Raw genomic sequence first — 19249 nt, 5'->3', positions numbered from 1 at the left:
TCCATTTTCCTTGGTGAATCAGTATCATATAATAATTCACTGGAACGATAGAATAACATATTTGTAAGTAAGCTGTCAGTTCCCTCTAAATGTATATCCTATTAATATTGTTTTCTACTTTTTTGCCTGATATAAGTTTTGATTAATTGATGACGTTGTCACAACGGATAAATAGAAAGAATAATAAAACTAAGTATAAACTTCTAGGGTTAATCAAGGGTGAGGCCGATGTCTGAATTTACACTTCGTATTTCACTCTTCTAAAATTAGTATTAATTGTTTATTTTTTAATTTTATACAAAATGAACAAACATGAGAAGTCTCATATTAATGCAGAGAAATAAGAGGTTCTGATTAGATCTATTTCATCATCTATAAATTTCTCAATGACAGGGATGAGAGAATAAAATGAATGAAATTTGATCATACTTTAATTTTCATGTATGTCCAGAGCAGGCCCTAGTATATATGGGGCCCTAAGCAGAATTTGATCTGGGCCCCCCCACCGCCACCACCAATACTATCGTCAATGCTTCATCGTTTGCACATCTGTAAATCTAACAAACCCATTATCAAATTTATTAGTTGTAGCTGTGTCGCTTACATTGTACCAATTGTCAGCCTTTATGCTTTATGTTTTTTCTGTTGGGACATTTAAAGTTCTCCTCGGGGCCCCTGGTGGCAACGGGGGCCCTAAGCAGCCGCTTAGTTTTCTTCGGGCTGGCCCTGTGTATGTCTATTAGTTTGACATCATGCTAGGACAGAGGCCTATTTATTAACAGGAAGGCACCAAAAATGATCCTGATGTGTTTAAAAAAGTTCGAATTAGTGAAACCCTTCAGAGCTTGGATCAAAAATAAAAATAAAAAAGAGTAGAAAATCTATTTCATTCTAATGCAGTTTAAAATATATTACTTTTATTTCTCATCCTGGGGATGGTGTTAGTTTGTTGTTGTTTTTAATTGATGTACTGTTGATGTAGTATTTGTTTGTTAATGGGTGGAGATGAAACGCAAAGTAGGAAAGAGCATGGAATTTGAGGATGACCAAGTGTCAGTACACGTTTCTCACCAGCAGATGTCACCAAGACATAACCACACCGTCTCCGGGGTCTTCCTCAGTGTGTCTCCGGGGCTCCAGGGGGTCGGAGGCAGATGCAGGGAGTCGAGCCGCCGTTTGATTTGGCTAAAAGTTGTCTAAAACATGCATGAGGCTGTTACAAGTTGCCCCACAGACGGGTAACTTCAATCATAAAACACAAATAAACTAAATGGAACTAAAAGAAAACCACAATGTGCGATTTGCTATGGAAAAACACAATGGGGCTTCGTTCTCGCATTGGTTGAAAATATGTTCTTTCGTTTTTCCTCTTGACTATTGAACTTCTGCTATGTTCCTACTCTCTGATCCCGCTTATCCAGGAATAGGTGGACCAGCAGCAAAACTGTCAAGTTAGTCGGCAATGTTGCCTTCAAAATAAAAACGTCAACATGTGGCATGCGCGACTACAAAAAAAGGGTCAATGCTCAAAAGGTGTAGAAATCCGCAGAGTCCCTTTCCGCAGGTGAACGATTCGCTAACACGCAGCGGCACGTCGTAAAGCAAACAAGTGCAAATAGAAGAAGAAGAAGAAGAAGAAAAAAAGAACACAACCAGCGTTTGTAATATCCCGAGCTTTATTTTGAAAGCTGCTACCGGAACAATGGTGTGGCTCACACTTGTCGCTTGACGCTCGCTCCTGCAGTCTCGCGCTGCCCAGCGCCCTCCGCTCAGTGAACGGCTCTCTGCGGCTGGAGCGTCCGTCGCCCGCCACCTGCCCCGGCTCCCCTTCCACAACAGGTGAGCGCCCTCATCTCTTCGTACACTTTTAACTCTCAAAGAACCAAAATAAAACAACAACAACAACAACAACAACAACAACAACAACAACAACAGCAAGTCCACAGAAACGGCTCCCGTGTTGCACTGACGCTGCCGCGGCACGGTGCGCTGTGGGGCGGCGGAGCTCCCTCTGACAGTTTGAGGCGGACAAGTTCAGCGGGCGACAGATGCGACGCGGCGAACTTTTAATGAGCGACTGGTCCACGGAGAGGCTGGACGCTTGACAGCGCGCTCCTCCTCTCTCCCCAGCGGCCGCCGCCGCCGCCGCCGCCGCCGCCGGCTCAATTTGTCCGGTGTCCTCCGTACAGCGGTTCTCCCCGACACTTCTTCGGGGGGGGGGGGGGGGGGGGGGGGGGGCTGTCGGGCCGCCGGGCCGCCGTCAACACAGTCCGACGTCCCCGTTACTTTCATTTTCAGTCGAGTAGTCGAACTTTGAATTTTGTTAAGTTCCTGTGAATTCGTCTCATGTAAAATAAGCACATGGAATATAATCTAGCTCTCTCGGCCGCCTGCGTTTATCTCGGATCCAGAGACATTGGAGCCCGACTGATGTACATGTGGGCAGATAATATCGGTGTCCGCCGTCATGTTTAGAGCCCGACCGATATTAATGGCCAACAGATATGAGCCTTTAAATGTGCATTTATGTTTACATTTTGGGTCAAATTAAATGTTTATTTTCTTAATTCAACTTCTATTTATTTGGTCGTATCTGTAAAAAAAAAAGAAATTCAATTTATAGTTATTTATGATAAAGTTTATGGTTATCAAAAATATCAAGCCGCTATTACATTTCTTTGTCATAAAAGTTTGATAACGACATCTCAGGAATCATTGACAGATTTAAATATACATATAATAAATATATATATATATACACATATCGGCCGATGTATTGGTATCAGGGAACAATCTCCCTAATATCGATATCGGCATCGGCACCCTAAAAAATCCATATCGGTCGGGCTCTAGTTATAATGAGGTATTATAGATTCATTTTGGATTTGGTATGTGACGAAGTAATAAACTACAGCCATGATTTTCAACGTTTTTTTGTTTTTTCTAACACAGGATTAAATAGCCAGCGTCGAGACTGGGGTTTGGTCTGAAATGGTCTGCATATGATTACATAGAGTGTTGAAAGGGAATTTGCCCTGAATCATACTATTAAGCATTTTTTAAAAACTATTATGAAAATTTACAACCCAATTTTTTAAGAAATCAGAGCAACCAATGACAATAGATTGAGATGCGTTAACTTGCTAGTCTTGATTGAAGTATTGGTTATAAGCTTTCTTATTCCTATCAGGATTCCATCAGAAAGTCCAGCACCGAAACCTCATTGAAACCTCTGCTCCATCCATTGACGTTCACAAGCAAAGCCCTTTCTGGACTCCTTGTTTACTTCCTGGCACGTATTAGTGAAGGGCTGTAAAGCTATGCAGTTGTTTACGCCCTGGCAAGGTTGCCTGGCTAGTTTTAGATCATATGTCAGTGCAAAGACATGCATTGGCATCTGCTGCTGTGCTGCTACTGCACTGCTGCATGATCATCCAGTAGTCCGGAGGAATAACTGAACTATCTGTCTTACAGCCATAAATAGACTGGAAGATGAAGAAGCCTCCTCTTGTTTTTGACTTGCAAAAGTGAGGGAGAATGTTTACCTGAGAGGGCGTGGCATGTCTGTTGGGATGATGAAGACAATAGCAAAGTTTTTGAGAATTGCAAAAAACACATTTATCTGAAATTCTGGATTCTTACATAGTGATAAGACAGACATTGCTCTCAAAAATGTTATCAAGATTAAAATGTTCATCTCAGTCTGTCAATTATAATCATGATTAATGTCACATTATTATTATATTATATTAAAATTTTAAAGACTGGATGTTGCTCATGACTGAAGGTTTGAGATTGACACTTACAAGCAGCACACATTTTAAAAATCTGAGATAGAACATTAAAACCAATTATGTTATACCCATAGACTGTATATAAAAATGGAAGTCATCAGCAAGTCTGGAATTTTTTAAAATGAAAATCATGACTCTACTTCTCAATTGATTCATAACGTCAGAAAACATTTTCCCAAAGAGTTTTTGGTCTCAATCGCTAGTTTCAACCATAGACTGTATATAAAAATGGATGTAGTCACATTGGATCTGGAAAATCACCAACAGTGGGCGACTCCACTTGTTTGCAAAAAGAAGTCAGTTTCTATAGAAGTCTATGAGAAAATGACTCTACTTCTCACTTGATTGACAACGTCTGTAAACATTGTCCTGAGGAGTTTATGGTCCCAATATCAAGTTTCAAGTCTTCTTTAATATAGCCTGATCTCGTACCGCCCAATCGATGGATGGTTGCAGGTGTAAGTTGACGTGCAGTGGATGAGATCTCTGTCAGACCCACCCCCTAGTCCTCCAAATATGGTTACCTCTGGTTTCAAAAAAACAAGATGGCGCTGGTCAAAATGCTCAACTGGAGGCTTCAAAACTGCAACAAACAAACCCGTGGGTGACGTCACGTAGTGTTGCCATTTGGTTATACCGCCTTACTATGCTTGCATGGATAAGCACTTCATCAATATGTGTATATATATTAAACTTTTGTTATATCACTATAGATGAAAATTATATGCGATTATTATAAAAATTGGACTGTTGTAATTGGAGGCTTTGTGGCTCACTGAAAAACAGCATGAGAGATGTTGCCTCACTGGCGGAAACGGATAAAACCCGGAGGGACCTCTTTACCCCTGTGTAAGAAGATTTCTGCCGGTTATTTTGTTTCCCTTCAGTGTTGTTTCTGTTGAGAATTCAGCCGAGTTGCTTTCTGAAGCAGCTCTGTCTCACTTTTCCCTCTTGGATAAAAAAAGTAGATAAACAGAACCTTTTCCAAAGACGTAAGCTGGTAGAATGCCAGACAAGGCTTGACTGAAAAAAAGATGCTTCCTGAAATTTCGGGGGAGTGTTATCAATGGATGGAGACCGTATTCCTGCGCGGGAAGAGTAAGAGATTAGCTGCACACTCCCGAGGGAGCGAGGGCTTCCTGGATCAGAGAAAACAAACAAAAGTTGGGTTGAGTTTTAAGTAGCATACCTAATCCTGACAGCGTTCATCCATCAAAAACTGTTTTGTTGATCGCTGTTGGGGCATAACACTTCACCTTGGCATGTCTGCTGTGGAATTTGGCATTGAGGAGAAGAAGTGCTGCCGTGTTCGATGAGAAATTAAATCTTTTCATCATTAATTATTTTGTAATAAATACAAACCACTAAAACAATACAAATACTCTGGTTTCAGCTTTTGAAATGGGAGGATTTGTTACTTCTCACTTTGGTCATTGTAAACTGAAAATTTTGAAGAAATCTTCTTTTGTATCTTTGGTTAAAAAAAAAAATGTTTGCATGGAACATCAGGGTCTGGGAAACTATGATATACATCTCTTTATTGACTAAACCTGCAAACAAAAAATGTGTGGAAGGAAAAAAGTTCTTTCAATGAGGCCTGCTGGTTGTTTCAGCCTCCAGAAATATGACAGATTATTAATTAATTAACTAGAAACAAAACAATTGACAAAACAAAATCAATAATGTTTCCCAACTGATACTGGTTGTGTGGCTGATGTGATATGGATTTGTATGGGTTAAAACATCTAATAGACACATCAAATAACTTTGATGATGATCCCTCAAAGAAAGAAACAAAAGATTGCATAGTACTGAGATCTGTAGTGTACAGAAGAATATTAGGGCCAGTCATAAGGGAAAAAAATGAGGGGGAATATTTTTTTTTGAACATTTCAAGAAGTTGAAATACTACTTTGAGAATAAAGTCGAAAATTGTGACCCGGAAGCACTTTTCTGCAGCACCAAACAACCGTATGTTGATGTTTTGCTAGCCAGTTTGCTAGCTAACGCTAGCTGATAACCTGCGATATTATTATTGACAGCTGAATCTGGAAGAAATGATGCAGGACAACGGGTGTTTGCACATGAACGTCAACGTCTGTCCTGACACGATAACGTTCAATTGCAAACAACCGTTAGTGAATTTTGAGAGGCGTGCAGTTACCGAAGCTAGCGTAGCTTTGCTAATGTACGTGGATGTTTGAAAGCTAGCTGAACTGGTATCACAACACGGACGTTCAGGGCAATTTCGAATTTAATCTCGACCTTTCGACTTAATTCTCGAAATTTTAAATAAATAAAAAGAATCTTCCCCCTCATTAATAATACAAAAAAAAAATCTTCTCCCCTTATGCCTGGCCGTTATACTCTTCCGTAGTAGTGACTTGTAATTTAACATTGTAAAAAAACTTTCTCAAAACTCTAATGACACTAATGAGACACGGCACTTTTACAAGTTTGTGCTGCAATTTTTGTAAAATAGTGCAGAAGTTGTGTGCTGGTTGGATAGTTTGAATTGTTGTGGAGAGTCCGGTAAGAACTCTGGCTTTCCTTTTACAGAGAATGGTTCCAATAACAAGGCCTTGTTGTGATTGAAGAGTTTCTTCATTATTCCTTCAGGTCTCTGTATGTGCTTTCTCAGATATTGTGCAAGAAAACAAGCAGCCATGCTTTGCCTGATTAAAAAATGGAGCCCCACTGATTTATCAGTTTGCCTATAATATAGGCCTTTCACAGACGTATCAGTATTGCCGTTGATGTTTATAATAAACAACGAAGAAAAGATGCGCATTTTACGTAAAAAAACCCTACTTAATTCAAGTTCCATATATTTGCATGTCTTTTTTATAAATATTTATAATAACGTTTATGGTTAAACTGTGAAAAAACAAGCCTGTATTACAGTTCTTTGTCATTATGGTTTGATAACGACATCTATATCGATGGAACTCTGTTAAAAATTGTCTATGATTTAAAATCAAAACTATTTGATTAATGATCAAGTGAAGAAACATTAACCGTCAGGTTTTGGTGCTTGACAGTTTTAGATTCTCCGCTTCAGAAAACATTTTGGTCAGTAGTAAAAAGGTATTGCGATTCATAGTTAGGTCATTTAATGTCTTTTTCAGTGATTGTAAACTTAAAGTGATTCCTCTCTGTCTCCTTTGTGGTGCAACGGCAGGTCATGCAGCTGCCGCCTCCAGGTTGACATAGGCAGACTGTGAACACACACTCAGCCCTGCAGGCAGCTAAATCTCCAAACAGTTCTGCTTTAACTCCAAGACCAGACCACAGTCATCAGAGGTGATGGACCCGCACTCCAGCAACGTGAGGCAGAAACCTCCTGGGCCAGTTTACCTGACGCTCCCTCCCTCTAGCCGCTGCTGAGCCCAGTATTCGCAGTCGTCGTCTCATGGCTGGGATTCGGCATCTGTCTGTTAACTTTCCGACAAATATTTGACGAAAGCGTCCGCCTGAAGGAGCGTTGAAAAAAGGAACAAACAAAGTGTGACCTGTGCTGTCGTCGACTTGTGAGCAGTCTGTGCGTTTGCGGTTGAATCTGTAATCATGGGAAAAGAACAGGATCTGCTGGTGGCAGTGAAGAGTGGGGATCTCCTGCTGGCTCATAAGCTCCTCTCCAAAGTCAAGTGCAACAAAACCAGTGAGTATGCAGCCAACAGAGGCAGCGGGATAGTCGGTTTTGTATCATTTCTATGCAGTCTTGTTTTTTGGTCCGGTGCTCTGGGCCGTGAGTGCAATTGTTTCCACTGTGAAATAGAACATAGATAGCAGAGTCACAGCCATTTACCAGTGGCTATTTGGTTGTTGCTTTCCAAACCAAGTGCAGTTTCTCTGCGATAAGCACAGGATCAGGTTCAGCTGTCGACCACAAAACACAGCCCCCTGCAGCAGTGAGGTCAGGGACAATTTGAAACTAAGTGGATTCAAACCGCGGCACAACACAGACTAATCTCCTAAATGCAGACCCCTGCAGCTCGCGCGTCTCACTGTGTGGGTTCTAGGGCGCTTTCTTCTCCTTCTTCTTTTTCTTTCAGAGTTCCTTATCTGTGCAGATTCCAAGTCAGGCGACGGGCGAGCTCCCTTTACAGTAGCATTGTTGTGAAAATGACAGGGTACTCCCTTATCCAAGCCTGGGGAAAGTTAAGGCAGGCTGTGAAGTTGCAGGCCCTCTTTGTGGCGTTATCTGTTCTGGGCTTTCATCACCACGGCTGGCTGCTAAATGACAAGCTCTTAGAACAAAGCTGTGGCTGTCAGACAAAAAAAAAGAAGCCTGTTACACACTGCGCAGACAGCGAGCACCGCTTGGCAGCGAATATCAAAAGTTATATTGTCTGTTTTTGTACTGCTGTGTGTGTGTGTGTGTGTGTGTGTGTGTGTGTGTGTGTGTGTGTGTGCGCGCTTTGTTTTGGGAGCAATAACATGGCTGCCAAACCGGCTAGGAAAAATGAACGAGTAAGGTTCTCTATTGTTTTATAATCTACCATCAACGTGCCCTTGAGCAAGGCACTTCATCTGTTTTGCAGGAGCGTCACAGTAGCCTTATTCAGCATTGTGGTTTTACTGTGCAGCTCAACAAGTGAGAAATGTGGATGAGGGATGAAACGTGACTTAATAAAATATATTAAAATAAATACAGTAGAAAGTAGAAAGTAGAAAGGTTAAAATGTTGCATTGGAATATTTAAATTGATTGAAATAGTGAAACTAAATACACACTAGAAGAAGCTAAATGCTGAGTTTACAATTCATTTTAAGTGAAAAGCCCTGAATGAAGTTGAAGTGTCCATTGAAGTGCTAGTTTAAATGAAAGTGCTAAATGGAGATGCGCTGCAGATTCAGCTGAAGTTCAAGTACAAGTAAGTAGAACTGATACATTGAAGTGTCAGTGGAAGTGGAGATCCTAAAATAAATTTGGACCAGTTCAAGTATTTAATCTGAAAGATGATTAAAGCGAAAGTTTCAGCTGAAGCTTAAGCACGGTGGCAGACGCACACACACACACACAGGTCCTTTGTGCCGTAAATCAAGCTTAATTTCTCCGCAAAAACGACGTACTTGCTGGCAGACAGAATTGCAGTAAAACTGTGGCTTATAATCTAAACTCCAATGGTATCATTATATATTCATTATTCTATTAGTTCCAGTATGTTTGTAATGTAAGAAAAAATGAACATTTCAGCCTCTACTGGTCATTATTAGGCGTTAATACATTGAAGATATTTTATTGCTCATGATTACACTCAAAGACTTGTGTGACCTTGCTGCGAGTTTAAGTGACATTCTGATAACAAAACAAAAATGCACTCGCAAGTGCAAATCCTCTGGCGAGGTCAGGTGCTTTTAAAGCCGGCGTGGTGGTGTCAGGCCGACACGCCGGACATTCCCAAGGCCCCGGGCCAAAGCCTTGGGCCGGGGAGGGAGGCACCTGCACAGGGGCCGCACTCTGAAGTTGGAGGGAGTGGTGTCGGGGGCCTTGGGGGTCAGGGAGGGAGTGAGCATGTGGAGGACAGACAAAAACACCGAGTGCTGGTGAAAGGCGGCATCTGGTCAGCTGGTCAGCTGGTCAGCTGCATGGGGCTGAGGGTTGGGGTTAGGGTTGAAGGAGAAAGTCCTTCAAGTAAGAGGTATGAGTTACATAATGCAAAACTCAAGCACCGCCTGCAGGATGACCTAAGAGAACCTCACATATAGTGCAACACAACATTGTGGCATATGGATGAACTGTTTGTTTAGTATTTATTCAAAGATGAGGAAATTGTCCAACATTCAGTATCTGCCTAGTTTGGTATGTTGCCGGGGGCTGCTTCTTGTTCCTTCCTTTTGTTTATTCATTCAGTATTTCAGAGGGCTGATTAAAAGCTTCATCCTAGTATGTGCTGGAGAGGTAGTAGTCACTGAAGTCTGTCCAGGTCAGACGTGTTCACAACAGCAGGAACATTTACGAAAACATTCAGACGAGGGTTGGCGCCAAGCTAGAGCGCCCACTTAAGGGATTTCAATTAAGTTTTGTGTTAAGAGTTTGTATTATTCAAAAGTTTGACGCCTTTTGAAACCTTTTTACTACGTTTTAAAATATCGGTTATCGATATTCAGTATTGGCCCAGAAAAAGCCTTATCGGTCGACCCCTAATCGCGACGTCACTATCCGTCACTGTTCCTGTTCTTAATCAAAAACAATTCTACAACTGACACAATCATTTAGACAGCTGCAGTTCCTAGGGCTATTCATCATGACACATATTCCTCGACTAACTTTCTTGCTTTTAGTGAAGAGAGTCGCTAAAGAAGAATACCATGATAAATCCAGCATCGGCCTTTAAACGCCATCAATTGTCAACACAGTAGTACCCCTGATTGTAAAGCTGCATGGCTGCAAGTTAGCAGAGGAGACTGGCAGTGTCCTGAGGGGATTAGCGGTGGCACTGTGGCTGACTGATGGACACGAAGCTGAGATGGGAGGTTTCTTCTCCAATCAGCCATCTGCTGACATCAGGTCGGGCGCTCAGTCAATTTAAGTCGACTTACAAGAGTCTCCCTCTTTTTGCCAGCCGTTGCAAGCTGTCGAGTCAGGTGGGCAGTCAGGTGTGTATGTGCCGGAGCTGCAGCGGTTACACAGAAGGTTCGCGGCCCTTCGTCGGCTATTCACATTCTGTTGCATTCAGAGTGACAGCTTGACTCGTAAAAGTTGTCGTGCCCAAAGTGTTCCCCTCTCACACGCCCATGACCAGGAGTTGACTGAAGTGGGTGTTGTTAGCCCCTCCCTGAACGGGGACCATTAGAGACTGGGGGTTCTTCAAAGGCCCTTCGTGATTACAACGTCTTTTGTTGCGACACATGCTTCCTCTCATCTCGACCCACCGCCCAGCCCTCTCCTCTGTCATGGTAAACACCAGGCCTTTGGGTGATTCTCAATGGACAGATGGACAAAAGAGCCACGGCACAAAGGCAAAAGATCATATTTGAACATCTATTGTGTCAGCCATTTAAGCCTTATATAGTATATCGATGACTCATACACTCACAAATATTGACCACTTTTTTTTTTTACCAAATGTACAGCCATGCAAAGTCAGGATGGCTGATTAAAGTTAACATATCCAAATCATATCATAATCAGGCCCAAGTGAATACGTGTGAGACATCAGTCATGTTGGTTATTTTAGGTATTGACCACCCAAAGTGATCAACGAAGATCATCCAAAATGAAACAAGTTTGGGAGGCCTAGAAATATAGACCTTGTGAGATATCATTCTACTACAGGTTTCAGTAATTTTTTCAGCTATAACCACCTTTTTTTTACCAGTTATAAGCAGTGCACCATTGCCTAGAGTGGTGTAGAACATCATTTTTATGAATCTCTAAGGGGGTGGTTGATGGGAATGTGAGATATTTCTGTAACAAAGTTGTGGACCACTGAACCAACATTTAAATTTCTTGTCTGATCACACCAACAGTTTAAAACTTTCAGCAGTTAAACAGTTGACATAAGCATTGCCATTTATTTCCTTCTGATTAACTAGTCGTTGTGGTGAAGTATTTATTGTCAGTGATTAAGATTCATCGCAACATCATAATGCCTCTGTGCCGGTTACAGACGTGGCTTGAGGCATTGTGTTTTGGTCCCATGCTTGTGAATGCAACACCTCAGGAACGCCACAAGGGAATTTCTATGAATTTAGAACAGACATATACTTGTAAAACAGGATTTTGGCCATAGCTCAAGAATTTGTACTCCAATAATTTCACAAAAATAGGAGAAATTAATTGAAATACAAAAACAAATGACATCCAAAGCTCAACTTAACAACAGCTGAGGCCCGCCTGTAATAGCACGTTCTCTTTGTCAAATAGAAAGTCAGGGAATGCTGTATTGTCGTCTTCGCTTTTTGTGGATGTCATTGCTTGTCTTTGCTTAGAATAGGCCAGGAGCCACACCCAAAATTTTAACTCTTGGATCATGACCAGTCCCCGATTCCAACAAATAACTACAACCTGTCTAGACAAAAAATGTGAGACGCCAAAACAATAACATGAGCAATAATCTATAATCAATCCCTGGACAATAACATAACCCACGTGCTTTAGTCAAAATTATTAAACAGAAATTACTTTTTATTAGTGCCGAGTATATTATATAGTTTGTGAAAAATGGATAAATTAAATGTAGATTAAAAAATATTCTACGTTGTCTAAAGTTACTGGTTTGTTGCCGGGGTTGTAATTTTTCCCTACTAACTCTTCAATACAGCAGCTGGAAATACTACATCGCTCCTGAATGAATTGTTGAACATGAGCATATAGAGTATAGAGAGTCTAGTAGAGGAAAGAAAATTCTGTGAAGTAGAATAGCATCGCTTGAGTCACTGGTTTCAGCTTTGCGCTCAGCACACAGATAAGAGACTAATATTGATCCTCTCTTCATCCACGGGGGAAAAAAGCGTATGTGTATGTTCCAAAATGTTGAACTAATTTATTTCAGACGTTAAGTTTGGGTTCTTCCTTTTGCAGATCCTCCTTTTCCTCAGCTCCCCCCCTCCCATCCTTTATCTTGGCTTCCTCCTGCCTTCATTCCTGTACCTTGAATTAGGGATAACCCATCTGGCCTAGTGTCAGATTAGAAGTCTGTCAGGCTTAAGAGTATCTAAGAAGAGGTGCACTTGTGCATGTGTGTGCAAGTACAGTAATGCCTATGTGCATATATACTGCACATGTCCAAACACATCCATAGATGATTCTCCTTCAACTCAAACTTTTGTCTTGTGGCTTTTGTATTGTTTTGATTCGGTAGCAGCAGTGTGAAACAGTTAACCATAACCGGGCTAATAAGTCTTCTACTTTAACAGCCAGACAGTCAAGCCAAGCAATGTGTGAACGGCTTTCAGATCCATTTACTCTTGCACAGATTCAGATCACACACACACACACACACACACACACACACACACACACATTAATCCTGACCCCTTTCCTCCTGACAGATGGGGTGGCCTGTCTAGGATTTTCGAGGAAATTACCAAAGTAATTAAGCAGTGTGTGTGTGTGTGTGCGTGTGTGCGTGTGCGTGTGCACGTGCGTGCGTGCGTGCATGCGTGTGCATGTCAATAGACAGTGTCATTTGATCTAGTATAACTAGCCTTTTATTACATTCTCCAGGCTGCACATAGTGAAGTCTGGCACTCAACTTCATTTAGCACCATTCTTTCCTTCTGTTATTGTAATGTAGCATTCAGACTGTGAGGCACGGTGTCACCGGATTGTGCCCTGCCTCTACATGCCCCCAAAACAGTATTCATGTGTTTGGATTTGGCTCGGTGCTTAGTTGGAAACAACAACGACAAAAAGAAACATATCTGACGGCGACTGAGTTCGTGGAACTGTTTTTTTTATGCCTGTACAGACAAGGATAATGTAATTGTCTGACGAGGAGCTATTACTTGTGTACTTGTACTGTATGTGTGCGTGTGTGTAGAGCGGTCTCCCCGATTTGGAATTGGGCTGCGTCGGTATCTGTTAGCAGTAATGAGAATCAGCAGGAGAGGTTTGCTGTTGTGGCTTTGATCTTCTACATTATCTCAGTCTTTCAGTTTTTTTTCTTTTATTCATACCTTCATTTCATTCCACCCATTCTTCCCATCTCTTCCCATGAATTGAATGCCAGTAGAAATTGTCTGTGGTCACTGCGCACATCCACTGGATTTGTAGTTGTTTGATAAGAGACTGTGCTTTGTAATGACACACTATTCCTTGCAATGAGAAGTCTTGGATGAGACTTGTGCTTACACATCAGTGTGTCTATGTGAGGCACACCTGTGACATGGAGGGAACACAGTGAATCAGAGAATCACTGGTCTTTTCAGATTTTCAGCGCAACCTTTTTGCAATTTGTTTATGGATTGGTTGGAATTAGTCCTATACTTTACCAAACGTGTTATTATTACAGTAATTCCCTGCATAGATATTCATTAGGGGCACTGATGAAGTGGGTTTGTGTTTCTGGCAGGAGTTTGATTCAGTGTGCCTCTACACTTGCAGATGGAATTCAGCAGGTCACGTCTGAAGGGGCGCCCCGCCGATGTTACTCATGAAGCTCAGTTTGTCATGAGTCATCAGGTCCATCTCAGCTTGAGCTTGGAGACGATGTGGCAAATGGAGTCAGTGAGGATGTAATAAAAGAGACTATTGGGCTTCATGATAGAAATTGGAGGATCGAGTGGTTCTGTAACCACACTAGAGGCTAAGAATCAGGAAATCTCTGCCTTTGATTCTGTTCTGGCTTTTCTCTTTCTACCTCTTCTCCTACTTTATGGAATTGCAATACTAAATCACTGGAGTAACCCTTTGAAGGAAAACTAAGGTGCAGTTAAACTTGTCCACAACCATCACTTATATTGGTTTTAAAAACATTGTACTCACAGCAGCTGTGATCTCAGAACTATTATTGCGGTAACGCAGGCATTCACCACACAGATATTCATTAGAGCGTGATGTGTGTGTGAGATCTGATCAAAGTGTAAGTTAACAAGACCATAAATCTCACCAAACATTCAATACCAACTTACGGTACTTGACAGTTTACTTTCCACGGTTTTGGTTGGTACAAAAAAGTAATAAGGTTCATTTCTGCGCTCTATGTATGATTTTGTTTTGTCTTACGTTGTGTTGAGAAGGTTGGATGTGGTAAGTCAAGCTATTACTTCATTGAGGGTCTTGGTATTTGATTAGACTTGATCAGTCCATGAGCAGGTAGAAGCTTGTGTCCTTTGTGCTAAATGAACCCTTAACATATAACAGTATGTAGTCAAGAGCGTATTGATCCACGCCTCTTTGACTAAATGAGAATTGTAATGACTTTTCCATCCATGCAGGAGTGTGTGACCTCATGCTGGTGTTTGTCTAAGTCCAATAATCACATGACAGTTGACTAAGTGTCGGCAAGGGGTCAATGAGAAAAGTAACCCATGTGGAATCAATCGCTTGTTTTGTTTTTTAACTTCAGTGGTATAATCAGATTTGGCCTCAAGGCTCAGCTTTTGTCCACTATTTTAAAATGGGAAGGTATCGACAGTCAGTCAAGGCCCAGGATTTCAAGCAGCACTAGAAGTCTGTTAGTCAACACATTGCAGGTTTTTTTTGTTGGCCGGTAATGACACAACAAATGACAGAGTCGCACGCGACGTCATTCTTTAACACTGTGCAAAACAAAACAAATCACACGGCAAGGAATCCACTGTCATTAGCGAAATGGAAAAGGCTCGGCTCTTTTTGAAGAATGGCATTAAAAAAAGAAAGTGATGCGGTTAAGTGCTGCACACAGCCGACACTGTACAGGAAGAAACTGTGAAGCAGCAAAAGGCAGACGCCGATGAGCCAGCATAAGCCAGTCAAGAAATACACAAACGTTTTCTAGCCAGGTGAACTCTACATGAACCTGAGTCATATTTCCTCTTATTACACCCAAGTCCTCTTCAGTAAGAGCTGTGGTTCAGGAAGACGTATTGGTTTCTTTCATTCCTCGGTCACCTCACTGCTCAACACACACCAGTGTCCCATTAAAAATCTCCCTGTTAGCATGTTTGAATGAGGACATACTGTGTGTGTGTCACACACTCATTGTTCCTTTTGGAGGATAAACACTTGTTGGTATCCTATTAAGGCTTATTTCGTTGGAAATTGTCTAAGAATTTATTAGGAACAAAATAACTTTTACTTCTAACACCATTTGAACCAAAAATACATATATGTACCACAATCACCCAACATGTACTTTCTAGATAAAAAACCCCCATCCATCTAGGCAGTGTTGAGGAAATATATATTCTAGCTTTTTATTTTATTTTCCCCATAATTTTAAATTGGTTCCAATGTACTACATTCCATGTCACCATACACCAGGTTGGTGAAACCTTGGGCGGTTTAAAAGAACTGTATATGGTATGTCAAAATTACTACATGCTCGTTTGAGCATTATTTTGTTTACTTCCTGGTTTCTCTCATGTTTTGCCTTCAATGGCATGTTGTCCTTCCACTGGTACACCTGGGAAATCTGCTCTTACACCAAGATGATATCATGCATTGAAAAAATCAAATCCTTCACCAGCTTCCCACTTGTTTTACCAAAGTTCGTGCAGTGTTTATACAGTGAAATCCTCCCATCAGAATTCAAAAATTGTAATATATCTAACATTGTGATAATGATTGTGGGCAATTGTATTTTGTCTTACGATACAGTTTATGCTAGCATGGGACCGAATTCTGGGAGCTCATCTAAAGGTCTGCATCCCCTCCTTTGGAAAGTGATTTCCACCTGGCAAGAAAACTTGCCGGTCCAATCACAACCGATTACCTCATAATGGGCGGGGTTTGTACCACAACGCGGACGGAAACGACTTTTGTAAACATCCAAGGCTGCCGCTGAAGAACGAGCATTTGACTAAAAGCACCTGATATTTTCAAATTTCTCCCACAAAAAACAACAACTCGCGCTCACAGACATTGTGGAATCATCATCGCAGACATCTCCTCTCTGCTCTGGTCTGTTGACATTTTTCGAGTCGCTCAACAGACGTCACATGATTCGCCTGCGTCCGTTAGTAAAGCCTCTTGGAAATCGAAAATGAAAGGTCCCAGACTAATGCGTATCAATTTGAGTATTAGTCTGGCCATGCCAGGCTACGACATACCATCATATTGGCCAACCCATAGGTGTATGTCAAATGATAATAACAAACAACACAGCCTTTTAGCTCCAAGGCGAGTATTCTGAGGTGGTAAACAGGTCTTACCCAAAGCCTCGCGTGTAGTAGACAGAGTGCATGGAAATAAAGGGGGGGCTGTGCAGTGAGTTGGGCAAGTCAGAGTAAACAGATGATTTGAATGGTATGTAAAGTGTTTTATCCCTAAGGTGCAGGGTTGAGACATGTTATGTAATTTGAAACCTGCAGGTGTGTTTACACTCCTGATCTCCTGTTGTTTAATAGGAAGTATGCAGATGTAGCAATGCGGTATCACGTGTACACACACATATAAACACACAGACGCCAATAAACAGAACGCAACACATCACTACAGATCATCTGTTTCATTTCCACACTGGCTCCTTGTCAGCGAATATTGAATGTGTCTGACCTAGTTGCCAACGGCACCGCGGGAGATTATTCTCTGCATTTTTAACAATGGAGCAAATTTACTGGATGATACATCCCGGAGCTGTTTTGATGTTACATTTTTTTTTCTCAAGCCCCAGTTCCAGCGTTTCATTCTCAAAGCATAACGATGCAGTGATGAGGCAATTGGTGAAGAATTGATGAAGCTAAAGTGTGTCACTTTGACAAATTTGGTGTATGGGTAATGCCCTTGGGTGTTTTGTGTGCACTGTTCGTGCTGTCCACTCTTGCTTTCCTCTGTAGTTTTGAAGAAAAAGGCTAGTACACTGCAGCTGCCTCGGCTGCACACAAGCCCACACTACGTTTTAATGACTATTTACTTTAACACATTGTCGTAAACACACATATGCATACATGCAAGCAAACCACTTTTGTTTCCATTCGCAGTCTCTGTACAACACACACTCACAATCTCTTATAACCAGAGTAAAAAAAAAGGTGTTCTGTTGCAGGTAGCACTCGGTCAGGGAGCCTCGTTTGGCTGCCACTCACTCATATTTTAGGATTGATGCTGATTTTTGACTCCAGGCTTTTCTTTTTGTGTCTCTGTAGGCACCTGAGTATTTCTGACAGACGGCGTCCCAAATCAACTTCAGCCTTTTCGTATTTTATGGAACATTTGCCTCACAAAAAAAAGCAAAAAAAAAGAGAAAAAGTTTTGAAACTCTGTAAGAAAGTTGTTGTTTGTTAAAAACTTTTTATGCAATGACGCATGCAGTGAACGCTTTTCAAGAATAAAACATTAAAAGCCACTTTTTACTCCCTCTGCAATACTGTATAATGCGGACGGATGAAGTAACCATTATGTTCATCCACATGTAATCATTAAGTTTCCGCAGTAGAACTCAAAAACTACTTGGAAATCATTATTCCTTTAATTCATGAAACTTCATAATCATGTCAATCATGACGACTTTTTATTTTATTTTAAAAGTTGGAAAGGAGGCCATTAAATATATGACCCCACGATAATCTAATGTCTAACACTTTCCAGTTACTGTCCAGTCTGATCTGTAATGATGTGTGTGTGCGTGTGTGTGTGTGTGTGTGTGTGTGTATATTTGTGTGTCGTAGTTTGGTAGTATTTTCACATTATTCATCAGGGTGGCAGTCGGCTGCCTTAGCCGGATGCCTCAGGAAGAGAATGATTTCCATAAAGCATTAACGCAGCAGTGGATAACATATACTCACGTATTTATTTATAGATCAGTGCAGATTGCTTGACCAACTACAGTCACATGACACTTTCAGATTTGACGTCAACTTAAATGTAAAGCCGTGGCAGAGCAGCAGTTTCAAGCTGGAAAAATCTCTTCCTCTGTACCTCTCTCCACAGAGAGTTTTGTTTTTCTGCTGTCCTTCGTTTTATATCATTTAAATTTAATGTTACGCAAAGTGCTACTGTAGTCCAGGTTATGAAAAACAGACAAGAGAGTGCTGAAAGCAGAGCATGTTTGTGGAGCTGTATACGGGAATTCTGTGGGACAGCTGGAGTGAAGCTAGAGTCCCCACTCTGCCTTGGTGGTTTGGTTTGAGGCACTGTGTTTACCCTCTCAGTAATCTGTAGTTAGATGGATGTGTTCCTTAGATAAGTGTTTCCCTTGATGAGGTCCTAACCTGACCGCAAACCATTTATCGCCGCAGACAGACGATGACCTTAAATTACCCCCTTTTCTCACTCCCCTGTATTTTGGTCTCGTTCCAGGCCAGCGTGGCTCTGCTGTCCGTACGCCGGCTCACCGTCTGCTCTTTGTGGTACGGGGGGGGTTTGTACCAGGCCGCAACTGAATCGAGTGTCCTTTTCTGCCTTCTGTTAATGAGCAGCCAGTGTGGCCGGAAGTGGGTTCGGATTCCCCAATGGTGTAACTACAAGGGATATTTTCCAGATACAGTGAAAAATTGAACAAAGTTCAAAGACCAAAGTGAGCAAGTGACTACTGTTATCTCTGATGGGGTTTTTTTTAAATTTCATTCTTTTTGTCAAAACAGCGGCGCAGAAGACTTTTCTTTCTTTTTCCTGAAACATTGAAGCGCAGGGGGTCAATCCTGAAACTTGCATGATCTCTTTTTCTTTATCTTTATCTTCTTTTCTTTTTTTGGAACGGCTTGTATTTTTCCAATTTGACAGCAGAATTTGACAAGACAACACGCTGTGGGACAAAGCGTCTCAGATATATTCATATGGTACAAGAAAAGGGCAAATGTCCGAAAGCTGCTCTCAGCACGACTTGATTCAGCATGAGCACAACACCAGAGCAACATTTAAGATGC

At 41.5% G+C, this 19249-nt stretch overlaps 1 protein-coding gene across 3 annotated transcripts in view; it reads left to right on the top strand.

Moving 5' to 3' along the window:
- The first annotated feature begins 1713 nt into the window (after window positions 1–1713).
- Window positions 1714–19249, top strand: part of LOC118287701 (caskin-2-like) — a 52489-nt gene continuing 34953 nt past the window's right edge. For all 3 annotated transcript variants that reach the window (XM_047327726.1, XM_047327725.1, XM_047327724.1), the window contains exons 1-2: window positions 1714–1839; window positions 6976–7455. In XM_047327726.1, coding sequence (XP_047183682.1) covers window positions 7362–7455 — 94 coding nt within the window. In that variant the 5' untranslated portion in view covers window positions 1714–1839; window positions 6976–7361. The remainder of the gene's footprint in view (window positions 1840–6975; window positions 7456–19249) is intronic.

Source organism: Scophthalmus maximus, chromosome 16, assembly GCF_022379125.1.
Source record: "Scophthalmus maximus strain ysfricsl-2021 chromosome 16, ASM2237912v1, whole genome shotgun sequence".
Lineage (NCBI taxonomy): Eukaryota > Metazoa > Chordata > Actinopteri > Pleuronectiformes > Scophthalmidae > Scophthalmus > Scophthalmus maximus.
The sequence above is the reverse complement of the archived record's forward strand: the minus strand, read 5'-3'. Positions and strand labels throughout refer to the sequence as shown.